At 43.0% G+C, this 14,842-nt stretch overlaps 1 protein-coding gene across 1 annotated transcript; it reads right to left on the minus strand.

Annotated features, from left to right (window-relative positions):
* Nucleotides 1–1,027: 1,027 nt before the first annotated feature.
* ctxn3 (cortexin 3) lies at nucleotides 1,028–6,378 on the minus strand (the record flags this gene model as incomplete). The annotated part of the gene is made up of 2 exons (XM_083983355.1): nucleotides 6,181–6,378; nucleotides 1,028–1,464 (listed from the first exon to the last, which is right to left on the minus strand). Exons 1-2 carry the CDS (start codon nucleotides 6,212–6,214, stop codon nucleotides 1,028–1,030), a joined length of 471 nt encoding a protein of 156 aa, XP_083839481.1. The 5' UTR covers nucleotides 6,215–6,378.
* Nucleotides 6,379–14,842: the final 8,464 nt, after the last annotated feature.

Raw genomic sequence — 14,842 nt, forward strand, 5'->3', positions numbered from 1 at the left:
TCATCTGGCTGGGTATCAAAACTCATTACCGTCTTATTAGGCTACTGACTGAAATGTGTCAGCAGCACCGAGTATCAAAAACTGTCAAGTGCCCGAAGCTGGACACCTATTGTCAGCTTTATAATCTTGTTATCTCCTGTAATGGCATACTTTCTAATTTAAAGAGCAATATTTCAATTTTAGACTTTATTTCTGACAGGTTTCGAGAAATTTGGCTTCTTTTGTCTAATATAATGAAAAAAATGTTTTCTAAGAAAATGCATCAGTGAGGTGTCAAAAGAAAAGTAGAATTTTGGAATCGGTAGCAAAACTCACATCAGCATTAGTATGAAAAACTTTAAACACACACACCTACAGGTGCAGTGAGATGGAATACAAAGCAATTCTAGAGGCGACAAACATTTCTGCAAATTCTGCACAAAGATGCAAAGAGAGCAGCAGGCTGATTTGTGCTGGGTGGCACAGACTGAGGCGACGTCCACGGAAGTTCAAAACGTTTCAAATTGGGGGAAAAAAAGAAGAAAATAGACAAGGAAAGAAAAAGAAAGAAAGTTTACAGCAAAAATGTGGACAAATATATATATATATATATAAATAGCTCGACCTAGCATTTGTAAAAGCGAGGCTGAAACTGACTTTATCATCAAGCTGCACATAAGAATAACCAAACCAACCACCAGGTAATCCAGATGTCCGTTTTCACCATGTGTGCGTGTCACTGAGACTTAGTGTCTGTCATCATCAGCCTGGCAGGACGTGGACTCAGAGCCAGACCAGGCCGGTGTCAGGTCCTTCTGATCCATGTGGAGGAGGATACAGGTAAAATACATCCATAGTATGCTCATTCTGAACTGGCTGTGTTCAGATGGCTTGTGCATGAGAGGAAAGCTCTGTTGGCACACACCGAAAAGGCAGCGATAGTACTAGAACTAGAATAGTACAACAGACAGGTTTATGTATGTGTGTGTATGTGTGTATGTGTGTACATAAACATCCACTGGAGTGTGTGGATGTCTGGTATTGAACCCTAGGCCAGGGTGTAGTCAAACTGGCCCTTCTCCAGACCATCAAGGCCGTCTGCCCAGGTGGAGGTGGGCATACTCCGGTAGGGGTCCAGCAGGATGCGGAAACATCGCACGATGAGGATGAGGAGGAAAACAAAGAGGAAGAAGACCAAGGCAAAAGTTGTCTTCTGCTCCAGCGACATGGCAGTGACGGCTGAGTCGGCTAAGGAGGAGGAGGAGGAGGAAGACGAGGAGGAAGAGGAAGAGGAGAGGGCAACGAAGTGTCCCCCAGCAGAGTACATCAGAGAGGAGAATGCAGAGGTGAAGGGCTCTCCCTCCATCATCCAGGAAGAGGAGCGTGAGGCGGGGGCAGGACGGCAGCACTGCAGGTCCCACAGGGGGGGCTGTGGCATCCTCTTCACTCCGGCCCAGCCCAGCCCTGTTACACGCAGCTCATCATCTGGAGAGACACGGGACCAACAGCTGTTAACTAATGACAGTTAAAGAGCTCTCAATAAGTTCACCCACATGACAAACTGGAGTCACCTCCTCCTGCAGCTGTCTGCCCCCTCTCCCAGTCATGAAATATATATAAATCAAAGTATATCAAAACATATGGTGAGGCCTCATTTTGTCACTACGGCCCACGCCTATGGAACAGACTGCCTGAATACCTAAGGAGAGCAGAGAATCAGACATTTTTAAAAGCAAACCTTTTTAGCCTGGCTTTTAACTGAATTTTGTTATTTTAATTGTTATAAAACTATTTATTATCTTAATTGCAGTATCACCTTGATCTATCTATACATTATACATATTTATCTACCTATTTTATATTATTTTTATTCTATTTTAATTCATTCATTCTTATTTTATTTTATCTCATTTTATACTCACTTGCTTTTTTCCCCATTGCAAATGATTGAGTGTGAGATAGCGCTTCCTCAATGCCTCTAAATTCCAGTGTTTTAAAATTCTTAAAATATAAGGGACACATATAGGGGACACATACATTGACATACACAGACACATTGTATGTGTATGTGTCCCTTACATTCCTTGTCTTTATCATGTAAAGCACTTTGAGCTGCCGCGGGCATGAAAAGTGCAATACAAATAAAGCCTCTGATTGATTGATTGATTGATTGATTGATTGATTGATTGATTGATTGATTGATTGATTGATTGATTGATTGATTGATTGATTGATTGATTGATATTCACATGTGTGTGTGAAACTGTTGCGTTCACACAATTATTAGGTTTTATGTCCCTGTCACCTTGACCTTTGACCATGAAAATCTAAACACTTCAACCTTGAGTCCAACTTAATATGTGTAACAAATTTAAAGCAGAAGTAAGCAGAATGTTTGTGTTAATATAAGTCTTAAATAGTTCTATCTTCTGACAGCAATCACTTATATAGAGTGTTTGGTCTGAAACACGGGTCTGTCAGTCACTCTGCTCTGCTGTAAGCCGAGGAGAAAACTTTCCTTGTATCCTACAACCTTTATCCAATGAGGAGAGAGAACGACATAAAGGGGCGGTCCTCTCTGTGTGTGCAGCCAAGGGATGCACATGAATGTGGTGACGTAGGGACGAGGGCGGGGACTGCTGACTCCATCGGCTGACAAGAAGTTAGCCAAAACCACCGGATCGCTTAGTTCCGCTTTAAACTTTAATGATAAGAAAGGCAGGAAATGGGATGGCAGAGAGAGGGGGAATGACATGCAGCAAAGGGCCGTTACAGGCTATAGCTGAAAGCCTCTGCATATAGGGCGCCTGCTCTACCCACTGAGCAAAACGGCGGCCCATCAAAAAAAAAAAAAAAAACCCAAGGCATTGCTGAGATATCCTTTCACGCGACAGATTTCAGCAACACATACTGTAGTCTATAGGACCATATAGGAACATAAGGTATTTGCATTTTGCAATAGTTTTTCTGTCCCCAAATTTCTTTGATCTGAGACAGATCTAGAAAAAAGAAATCTGCACTCTTATCTTTTTCACATCATTGTGAGCCGTGCTGGAAAAACCTCTAAACCGGAGGAAGGGGCTCATCGGGAGGTTTCAGATGTTTCCAATCAGCGCCATTGCAGAAAAGGTCACATTTTGATCTCTTTCATTTCTGAGCCGGCTGCAGTCTCTCCAGCCCCACAAAAGGAGATCAAGAAAAGAGTGCAGAAGCAGACAAAAGCCTGAGTTTGGATCCTGGAAACAGATAGGAAAAACTATTTTCTGCATCCAGAACAGTAGAGAGGCGCAAAACACCCCAGAGACTGAGACAGACAAGGTGAAATACAGGCAAGTGCTTATGCGGAGTGGACATTACTGTACACTTTATAGTCAGATATCACGATGAATCACTGACACGACAGTTTGTATGCAACAATGTGAAGGACATCATCATCTGCGCCTGTTTTCATCGAGGACATTGTGTAGTTTAACCTGGATTTGAGTTATGGGGTGATCCTGTTTCGGGTGGGAGTGGAATGACTTCCTGTCAGGCTGAACTCCAACACTGGCTGTCATCACTCTGTTGTATCACAGTGCAGTTAGAAATGCAACACTGCTTTAGCCAGACAGGTTGGAAAGAAAGTGATGATGTATGCAGCTGTTGCCCTTAGTAACTTGTTCTGGATGAGCATATGAAGAGAGAGGTAGAGCCAATGAGCCTGAAGCACAACATAAAGAGCAAGGATGCTGTTCTTCTGGATGTTTCCTATTGCTTCACATGAAGTAACAGGAAGTATAAAGTGTGCTGTAACAGCTTTACTATGTGCAATACTGTGTTAGATGGATCAGTAAAATCTGTGTTACACTTTGACGGTTTTTCCACATGAACGTGCGATGAGCTGGAGCTCCACTGCAGCCACTGAAGAAATTACTATCACTAAATGTTGTACAGGCATTCCAGTGGTAATGTCTGTGCACAAAGGACGTCCTTATTTGGAAGTGCTGCTGATTATGCTAATGATGCAAGAACACCCAGCTGTTCATGTACAGGCAGCATTCAAGGTAAAATAAATACTTTGTGCTATTAAATCTCTGTATCTCTCACAGAAAAAGAAGAATTTAGAATAAGAACTTGAAGAGGTTTTTCTAATTTTGTCAGCTTACGACAGCTTTGAAATCGCTGGTACTTTGGATCTCAGATCTGATCAGACTCTAAGCTCTGAACTGCACAGATGTGATTTTCCATCTATAACATCTGGCTCCACGTATTCAATCAACATCATTTACGGGACATTTAAACCTAATGTACTGCAAAAACAACATGCGTTCACTTGTACTAGATCATTCTGGCTCTGATTCATCACATCTGCAATAAACTGAAACAACCTCAGCAGAAGGAAGCAACCTGTGTGAATGTCAGTGCTGTGCTTTGCCCATAGTATGTTGTATTTTCCATATGTATGTTCAAATGTCTGTTTTACGGACAGACTGGGAAAACACATTTCCTTATGGGACAATAAAGAATTAATCTGAATCCGAATCATCTGTTGATGACAAAAGACCAATTTTGTCATTTAATTTGGCAAACATCTCAGAGTGATGACACCCATACTGCACAAGCACAGATAAAGGGATTTTTGTCCTGAGCTGTAGCCTATTTCTGTCAAACTGTCCACGTCTCTTTAAATAAATCATAGTTGTGTTGACTTTTAATGGCAGGGCTAGAATGTGTCATTGTGACCAGCTCTTGATGCTCTGTCACGGCCGGCAGGGTGGAGCTGCAGATTGTCACCGTTTGTCCCTCGTCCCCTGTTTTATTTTGAAGTTCAGTGTCCTGTCTTCCTGTGTGCACCTTCCTGTGATTACCTCATGTGTCTCAGATGTGTGTGACTGCCTGCCCCACCTGTGTCTCCTTTCCTCCTGTATTTAACCTCAGTGTTTTCCCATTCGCCTGTGTATGTTCTTGTTGTCTATAGCCCTGCGGTCCAGTGGTTCTGTGAGTTCAACTAAAACCAATTTTGTTCCTCCTGTTTTTGTCCTTTGGGTCCGGTTACACTAAAACCTGACAGCAAAAGCTGCAAAAAGTTCTGATCAATGTCCTCAAGCTTAGAAGCCAAATCACGACCGACCAGACAACATGTTTTACTTCAAAATAGGAAAAGAAAATGCTGCTAATTTTGTCCCATATCATAACAGATGCAACAATAATTGTTGATTTTTGCACATAGGAGAATAAAAACTGTATTTTGTGATGGTCTTACTTGTTCTGTTTATTATAGGCAATAATATCAATAAATTGTTCCTATTTCTTCTACTCAGGGTTGACTCTACTATAACAAATATCAATAACCATTCTTTGATGAATAAATATCAAAACAATATAACACTCATAATTGCATAATGTATAATTTCAATGAACCGCCAGTGCTCCACATTCTGATTTCTTTTGGTTTGGTTGGTGGACAGCAAACAGTCTCTGAGTAGCCAAACTGAGAGAGATTTGAAGTGTTGTAAATGTGAACATCCACCCTGCAGATGCTTGAAAAGATGTTTTTACCGAGGGAATGTTTTCTATACATAGAAGTGCAGCAGGAAACAGAAAGTGTGACTTGCAGTCTCCCATAGCACATTTACATTCTGTGTGAAGTGGGTTATGACCCTGGATGTCCTGCAGTCCCCCCCTCCCAGTGGGGAAAAGAAAAGAAAAAACAGGTAGAAGAAAGAAGCAGAGCAGTGTTGCCCTGGCTGCTGGTATAAACCCACAGCCTGAGCTCTTAACACATGCAGCGAACGACAAGGAATTCATCTGCAGCTCCTTCCAGTGCAGCAGCAGCAGCAGCAGCAGAAGCAGCAACACAGAAAACGCAACCTCATGACCGAGGGGAGGCAAAGTGAAGTTGGCAGCAGTTATGAGCCTGACAAGGACGCTGCAGCCTCAACAAACACTTCAAGTCTCAGGTGCGACAGTGACGGAGCTGAGAGACGTGACAGGTGCAAGCTCCGGAGAGATGCTGGAAGCTTCTGCTGCTGGAGACGCGGGCGTCAGCGTCAGCATCAGCACCAGCAGCAGCAGCAGCCGCACTCAACAAGTGCAACAGCCCCAATTATCAATAGTGTCCAACCTCACAGACACCTTCGCTGAGCTGTCGCAGAGACGCAACCTGCACCCGACACACATTCATCTGCACACAAGAGTGAGTGAGAAGAGAGTGAATAGTACCTCTGTCTGTGTGCCGGGCTGCTGGATGATCCATGTCCCGCGGAGTCACAGAGGGGACCGGCAGCCGTGGCCAATTCCACCCTCACCTCCCCGCTTCACCGCCGGCAGCATCTCCGACGAAAAACGCGACGCGCACGGTTCAGATGATGGAAGAAGAAGGAGAAGCTCCGTGTGCGCTGCTGCCGCACGGGCGGACCGCCATCCCAGGCTGAGGGGGGCTCTGCAGCCTCACAGCCCGCTGGGGTGCATCCCGGGTCCGCTGGGAGGGAAAGGGGCGTATCAGCCCAGTACACATCACACACACACACAGAAGGTCTGCCTTACCCAGCCTCTGCCCCCCCCCTCTCTCTCTCCACACAGTCACACAGCAGCTGCACAGTTCACTATCAGCAGTGGTAGAGACAATGCTGTGCAGTGGAGCCTCCAAAGAGAAGCCAGATATTAAAGCAGCCACTGTTTGGATTGAACACAATAAGAGTCAATGTGACCGTGCCCAAAACTAGTTATCATATACTCATTATGATGATGATAAATAACAATCTTAATCATAGTAAATGGCTTTTTTTTGTTTTATATCACACCACATCTTTTTAAATTGCAGGCTGCTATGGTTAAATTCACTGCAGCAGATAAACAAAGGGGTCATGTCAGCAGGGCCGTTGCTAGGAATTCTGGGGCCCCTGAAAGAATACTAAAGTGGGCCCCTGACTTTTAACTTTTTTTCTTAGACTACAGTACATATGTATTATCATTTTTTATTTAGCCTACTTTGTTTTGATGCTAATGCGGCATTACTATGAGTATTAGTCAGTGTCTTATGCAGAATAATTCAGTCATACAAAGATTAGACTACTGGGTTTTTTTGTGGGCCCTACTGGGCGCTGGGCCCCTAGAATTATCATCACCTTTCTCCCCTATACAACGGCCCTGCATGTCAGTGACATTATCAAGGTAACAGCTTGGACGCACTAGACGCGGAACCGAAGCGCAGCGCCCTGGAGCAGAGGGAGTTTCAGTTCGGCGCACATGTTAACAGGTCTGCCTGGCCGCACATCTCGCGCTGTGGAGCGCAGTGCGCGCGCCTGGAGCGCTTCAGTTCGGTTCATTTCTATTTTTCGCGCGAGCCGCGCGCGCCGAGAGCGCCGTCTGTCAAGCTGGACAGACGTGGTCGTACCAGACAGGAAGTCGGGCACAGAAAAGGCGAGAGAATCCGGTCAATTTTCAAAATAAAATAATTAAATGATGATTAATTAAGTTGTTGCTTGTCCATCTATACATATTTGACCGTTGCGTCTGCACATGAGACACACAGACACATGTTTTAAATGACGTGTGTGTGAAAAACCGAGTGAATACGAGTATGAACGACTGCAGTCGATGTCTGACCGGCGCGGAGAGAGGAGGAGAAGTATGCTCCCAGTGCGACCACCCAAGCGCCCGAGAAGCCGCGCGCAGTGTGCGCGCCCAGCTTCCGCGTGCAGTGCGTCCAAGGGGTAAGGAGGGAAACAACACCTCATGGGTGTCTGCCACTCTGACAGGTGACAGCCCTCTTTATCCAGAGTCATGTGAAATATTAATCAAAATTAGTTTGATATAATTTGTCATAATTGTTGTGTGAACACTTATTACAATAAAACGTATTTCATGAGGTGGCACTGACCTTGACGTTTCACCTACAAAATCATCTTTAAAGGGATACTGTATTTCAACATTTCGGCAAATTCCCCTATTGCCATAATCCCTATAGTTTTAGGAGTAGGTTCATTATCTTTAATTGTCGGTGCAAGCTGTTTTGAGATCGGCGGGGCAGAGACATGAGCTGCTCAGCTAACGCAATGGAGGCTCATGGTATTTCTACGTTTACCTCATCAAACTAAATACACAATCCAACAACTCCAAAACACATGCACATGCACTGCACATTCGCTGCGCTATGAAATAACATTACAACACATGTAGCAAATACTCAGAACTACTTTCGCTTTTGAAGTCACTCTGCCAAGCAGCCGTGTCGGGAATGTAGTTCCGGCTACGTATTTACCTCTAAAACAACTCTGTCTCCTAACGTTCCATTATTTTTTCATGGCGTAGTGAATGTGCAGGTCACAACTTGTCCATGAGAACATTTTGGAGTTGTTGAATTGCGTATTTGAAGAGTTTGATGAGGGAAAGCCCAGAAAGAGCTCACGTCTGCCCAGCCAATCTAAAAACAGCTTGCACCGACAATTAAAGGTATACCTACTCCTAAAACTATAGGGATTATGGCAATAGGCGAATTTGCCAAAATGTTGAAATATCCATTTTAAGTCCAAGTGGACATACTATGTGTCAAATTTAAAGAAAATCCCTCACTGTATTGGAGAGATATTGTGTCAACAGATCCATCAATGATCAACACTGTAGCACACACTATCAGGGGCTCCACTAAGGAGGAGTTTGGGGCAAAAGCAGTGTCTTTAAGGGAATTTAAAGTTGTCACTGCATATGTGTCAGAGGGGTCATCAGGGGTCACAAGCCTGTTGGGCCTCTCCTGATGACGGGCCTTCTGACTCTGGAGGAGAACAAGTGCTGAATAGAGAACAGGGTCAGCAACAACAGTCTTTGTTCTGTCCCGACTCCTCCTCTGTTGTGTGTGTGACGTGTGATCCGGAGCAGACAGTGACTGATGTATACAGAGGACTGCAGCTCTTCATTCACCTGTGAGTGTGTTACAGTCCAGGTTGTTACAGCTGCAGCAGGAGGAGGCTGGTCATGATGAACACATTCTACTGATGATCTGAAAACGACCTGAATGATCTGCACCTTATTACACATCCCATAAAACAGAGACGTGCACAGTGACAAGTGGCTCCAGCAGGTGTTTGCACCCATGCTAATAGCTCATTGACTGCTCCTTGGCACAATTATCTATTCAAATACACATACACTGGCAGTTAAAATAAAGTGTTGGATGACCTGTCACCATGTGGCCTAGCTGCAAGAAGAAGGAGGAACAAGGTTGAGAGCATCATACAGATTACAATATGCATATACTTGCACAACACAACATTGCAATTTTAAATTGACATTTAAAGCAGAAGTAAGTGATATATTTGTGTTAATATAAGTCTTAAATAGTTATATCTTCCGACAGAAATCACTTACATAGAGTGTTTGGACTGAAACACGGGTCTGTCAGTCACTCTGCTCTGCTCTGAGCCGAGGAGAAAACATTTATCGTATCCTACAGTTTTTATCCAATGAGGAGAGAGAACGGCATGCAGGGCTGTGTGTGCAGCCAAGGGACGCCGTGAATGTGGCGACGTAGGGACGAGGACTGTTATGGTGCGTTCAAGGAAACTCGTTTTTTTCCGACCTGTGAAGTCGTACCAGTTCGATCTGGTACATAGACTGTACAAAAAGACGTACTGGTACGATTTCACGGGTCGGACGTTACGAGTGGCCGTTATAGTGACTTTCACCGGTAAAACAGGTCGGAAAAACACGAGTGGGTTGCCTGGAACGCTACAAAGTCGTAAGTTGTGACTTGAAGCTGTAATTTATGATTTCAAAAGCCTGCCTGGAACGCAGCATTAGCGAAAACGACCGGATCACTCACTTCTGCTTTAAGATCTAAGATGATTTATTTTCAGTTTCACAGATGTGTCAGTGTGGAACACTTGGCATGGAGGTACAACTGGGAGGGTGGCAGGGACAATAGGAAACAGGTTAAACAAATAGGGTGGGGCAGACAAATAACAAGAGTGCACCAAGGCACCAGAAGACAGGAAGTGGGAATCTGAAACGAGAGGAGAGGTAGGTAAGAACATAGATATAGAAACTTAGTATAATAGCCTATAGTATAGTTCAACACAAACCAAAATTGAGAACATATAGGTTAATTAAGCATAATTATGGCTCAACCTACCTAGAGCTCAGCGGTCAATTTGTGCTCAGCTGAGGTGTGGCATCCTGCCTCTGGCTCTAGAAACTGGGCACTTCCACTCAATCCCAGAGGAGGAACGAAAATGCTGTATGTGTGATCTTGATGTGATTGAAAGTGAATTTCATTTCTTATTCTATTGTCCATTGTATCACGACTACAGGCAAAGGCTTTTTGTAAGATTTCTGTTGAAGATAGCCCAGATTTGTTCTCGATGTCTGATGAATGTATACTTAAGTATTTATTTGTAAAAAAAAAAGGTGTTCCCACTGCCCAAATTTATTTTGGAGTCATTTAAGCAGCGCAAAGATGTGTTGTATGTCTGAAGTCTTTCAGTCCCGGCAATTGTTTTTTTTTTTTGCTCTGTGTGTGTATGTATGAGTGGATGTGGGCATGCATGCATGCATGCATGCGTGTGTGTGTGTATGTGTGCGCATGTGTGGACATGTATTGTATAAAAATATGTAGATGTGTGGGCTGTGTGTATGTGTGCGCATGTGTGGATATGTACTGTAGAATTATATGTACACGAGCATGTATTCCTTATCCTCTTGTGTGTGCCGGTGTTTTGTTCTTTGTCTTATAAGCCCATGAGGGCTGGGCACCTATGGTGCAAGACACCACGTTTAAATAAAAAAAACCTACTACTACTACTATAGTTTCTATATATACTGTATGGGTAAGAAAATAAAACAGGAAATTGATGTATACACTGATCAGGCCTTTCTGAGCACTGACAGGTGAAGTGAATAACACTGAATAACACTTCATCATGACACCTGGTGGGATATTAGGCAGCAGGTGAACATGCTGTCCTCAAAGTTGATGAAAGAAACAGGAAAAATGTTCAGTGTAATGATCTGATCCAGTTCTCCAAGGACGACTGGGTCTATCATGTGAACAGCTTTAGCTCTTGTGAGCTGTTCCCAGGTCTGCAGTGGTCAGGATCTATCAAAAGTTGATCCAAGGAAGGAAGAGTGGTGAAGCGGCCACAGGCTCAGTGATACACGTGGGGAGAGAAGGGGGCCGCTGCAGCAGATGATCGACACAACAATGGGCCTCAGGATCTTGTCTCTGCATGTTTTCATTTGCATTTAAATTTCCATGCATCTGTGGTTGTTGTCTGCCCACCCCACACGGTGCACATTGAAACTGGGATTCATCTGCAAAGTGCCACAGAGGCCACAGATTTAAACAGTCAAGTCAATGATGACAAACTGCTGTCAGGCTGCAGTGTGGAGGTCCTGGGCTGCCATGGTTACGTATGTTGTGTTATGAGGCTGGCTGGATGAGCTGTACACAACATTGAAGGCAGGTTATGGTGGTAAAATTACCATTCATTTGAGAGGCAACAGCTCTGGTAGGCATTTAGCATGCTCCCTCAAAACCCACAACATCTGTGTCCTTTTCAGTGACTGAGTCACACCTGTGCAAGAGTTTTGCTGTGTCAACACCTGTCAGGTGAAGGGACAAGTTCACAAAGACTTACAATGACTTAAAGGAGACATCTCATGTCCCCTTTCCACTAATTAAAATAGTTCCCAGGTGTCTTAAAGACATGTCTGTGACATGCTTCGGTCAAAATCCCCCAAGGATCAAACATCACAGCTCTTTTCATCCTCTCAAAACAGCCCTGTTCAGAACGGCTGGTTTTAGTGCCTGTCCCTTTAAATGCAAATGAACCACTTCTACCTTCTACTGGTACCAGGTAGGGGTGGGATTATGCAAATTCAAATCCTAGTTACATCACTGGAAGACAACTGAGGGAACAACTCATACAGCCACATGGATTTCAACCTAGGGAGCCTGAAAATTACAGATGTTTTAAAGAGCCTTCAAAAAGTGATAGTTCCATAATATGTGTCCCCTTTAAATACATCAGTGAAGGAGATGTCAAAGAAAAACTTTCTACATGTGTGTAGGAACATCTTAATAATAAGCTGGGGAAAACACCACCACAGCATGGTTGTATGCAGTTTTTTTTGTATTTTATTTTATTCATTTATTTTTCACTGTAAAGTGATCTTGGGTTTCTTGAAAGGTGCTATATAAATTGAAGTTATTAATATAATTTTTTACATGCTCCTCCAGGTGGTGGGTTGAACTCCCCATGATTACCAAGGAGAGGATTTCAAGATGAAATCAGTTAGAATCAAGCGACAGAGGAGTCAGCGTGGAGCTGATGACGGCGGGTTCAAATCGGATCATATTTCAGAGCTGCCTCCACCCACCTTGTTCTGAGTCTGAGTCTGAGTTTGTGGCCTCGGGCTAAATGAATCATTGATGTGAAAATACGGTGCAGCCCCTCCTCAGCTCGAAGTGAAAGCTCAGCAGATGAGTTTTATTCATCAGATCCAAACCTGAACAGATGATGAAGCCGCTGGAACTTTTAGACCTGGAGGAAGAGACTTTACTTTATATTACAAGAAGTGATTCTCTTCATCAGGGACTCACCTCTCAAATAGACTCTGAACACAGTAGAAGCTCTGACCCTTGTAGACACATTGAAAATAACATATAAACTATTATCTAAGGGACAGAAAAATAAACTAATTCATGCTGCTATATGCTGCAAATTTTCTCAATCTGATTATATTTATTTCTTATAAACGTATTATATTGTGAAAGTAGAATAACCTCCTTTTGGTTGTTTCCTTCACCAACCAATACAGTTACATTAAAGGAGCATTATCGCAAACACAGCAGTAATAGCAATACAAAAAACTGAAATATGCAATAAATAGGTCAAGGGGAGCCATAACTATTATATATACAAAATATAGCCAACAGTGTAGTGTCTGTGGAGCAAATGCAAAATTTCTTTTTGTTATGAGACAAGCCGGCCCGGCCACTCCTGAACGGCATGCTATGTATGTTTACTTCAGATACGCTGCACCAATTGTAATTTGCGATAACGCTCCTTTAAATACTGTCACACCTCTCCTTTCTGAGTTATAGCCTTAAATGGATGGTATCATTTTTTTAAAAGTGGGGTTGTATGATCTACAAATAGCCCCTAAGTACTTTAATTGCAGTAGAAGACTCTCTGCACTCCTCCCGTTAGCAACGCCAGCCCATAGCCCTGCCCAGAGATTTACAACATACAGTGTTGTGAACAGACCCAAAGAAACGGCCTATTTTCGCGGCCTAAAAGAGGTTTTACCTGAAAAAAAATACACAGTTCCATTGTTCGCTATAATATAATTTTTTCCAGCCCCTCAAAGTGCAGGAAAAACACTGTTTTTATTTGGACCTAACCAACTGCTGATCGGCGGGTGCTAACCCTGGGCGGAGGGATACGTGAGTTGGTTAGGTCCAAATAAAAACTGTGTTTTTCCTGCACTTTGAGGGGCTGGAAAAAAATATATTAAAGCGAACAATGGAACTGTGTATTTTTTTCCAGGCAAAACCTCTTTTAGGCCGTGAAACTAGGCCGTTTCTTTGGGTCCATTCACAACACTGTATGTTGTAAATCTCTGGGCAGGGCTATGGGCTGGCGTTGCTAACGGGAGGAGTGCAGAGAGTCTTCTACTGCAATTAAAGTACTTAGGGGCTATTTGTAGATCATACAACCCCACTTTAAAAAAATGCTACTATCCCTTTAAAGTGCGAGAATATTGTCTATGTATCACAGTGAAGTTGATCTTTGTCTTTATGAATGCATGAAGATGATGATGATGATGAATGTAATATATTATGTATTCAGAGTTTAGGCCAAAAATGTGCCTGTGATGTCATCGTAACTTTGACCTTTGACCAATGAATTCAAATAAGTTCAACTTTGAGTCCTCAGCTGCGTTCCAATAGCGGAGGGAAAGTCACTGTGACATAATGACATTGCAAAATGTGGTTTTAGCCTTGTGAATGTAACATGTGTTGAAAATTTGCATGTGATACGCACACCCAAGCAAAGCACCTGGTCTGTCCACTGGAACAGTCTCAATGTATTTGTTCATATCAAATAAAATAAACATAACATCTCCATAATGTCTTGAGTGAATACTGGTGCCATTCTGTGACCGTGACCTCAGAAAACATTTCACACAACCACGAGGCAGTAATTCTAGTTGTAGGAACGATGGACAAACCAGCATGAAAAAGTGATTTCTTTTATTTGCATAAAAGGCACATTTAGAGGACACACAGTACAGAGAACAACGTTGTTGCACTAACAAAAGGGTGTATTAGTAACTTGTGTGTCTGGCAGTGTCCAACTGCCTGAAGCTGGAGATAATAAATTAATTTAACTTTCTTCTGATCATAGTCCAGGTCACTGTCAGCATCCTGCTGCACACAGCTCCGTTACGGTGGGCAATTATTTTTGGAGTAAAACAAGAAACAATATGTATGTGTGATATTATGATATATATTTTTTAACTAACACATAAATCTAAGACATGATGGCATCATCTGACCCTTCAGACTGTTATGTGTCCCAGTTGCACATAAGAATACAGACTTTAAATGGCTTTAATGCATCAACAGTGGGAGAAACACAAGGTAACATGCACAGGGAGAGGAGGTTGCTGATTAAACTTCAGAGGGGCAGACTGGGCTACTCAGCAAACATCTAATCATCACTAATCAGGTCCTATTGGGCCACACCACAATCTTTATAATATGAGAAGTGAGAGTGTTATTAGGTGCCACAGGGATGATTCCATTTTGTAGGCCAAGCCTGGAGTTCACATCAACAAAGTTCAATCCACAAGAAGCCAATGGGGTTTTTACATTGTCATT

This window comes from Trachurus trachurus (assembly GCF_905171665.1).
Source record: "Trachurus trachurus genome assembly, chromosome: 12".
NCBI lineage: Eukaryota > Metazoa > Chordata > Actinopteri > Carangiformes > Carangidae > Trachurus > Trachurus trachurus.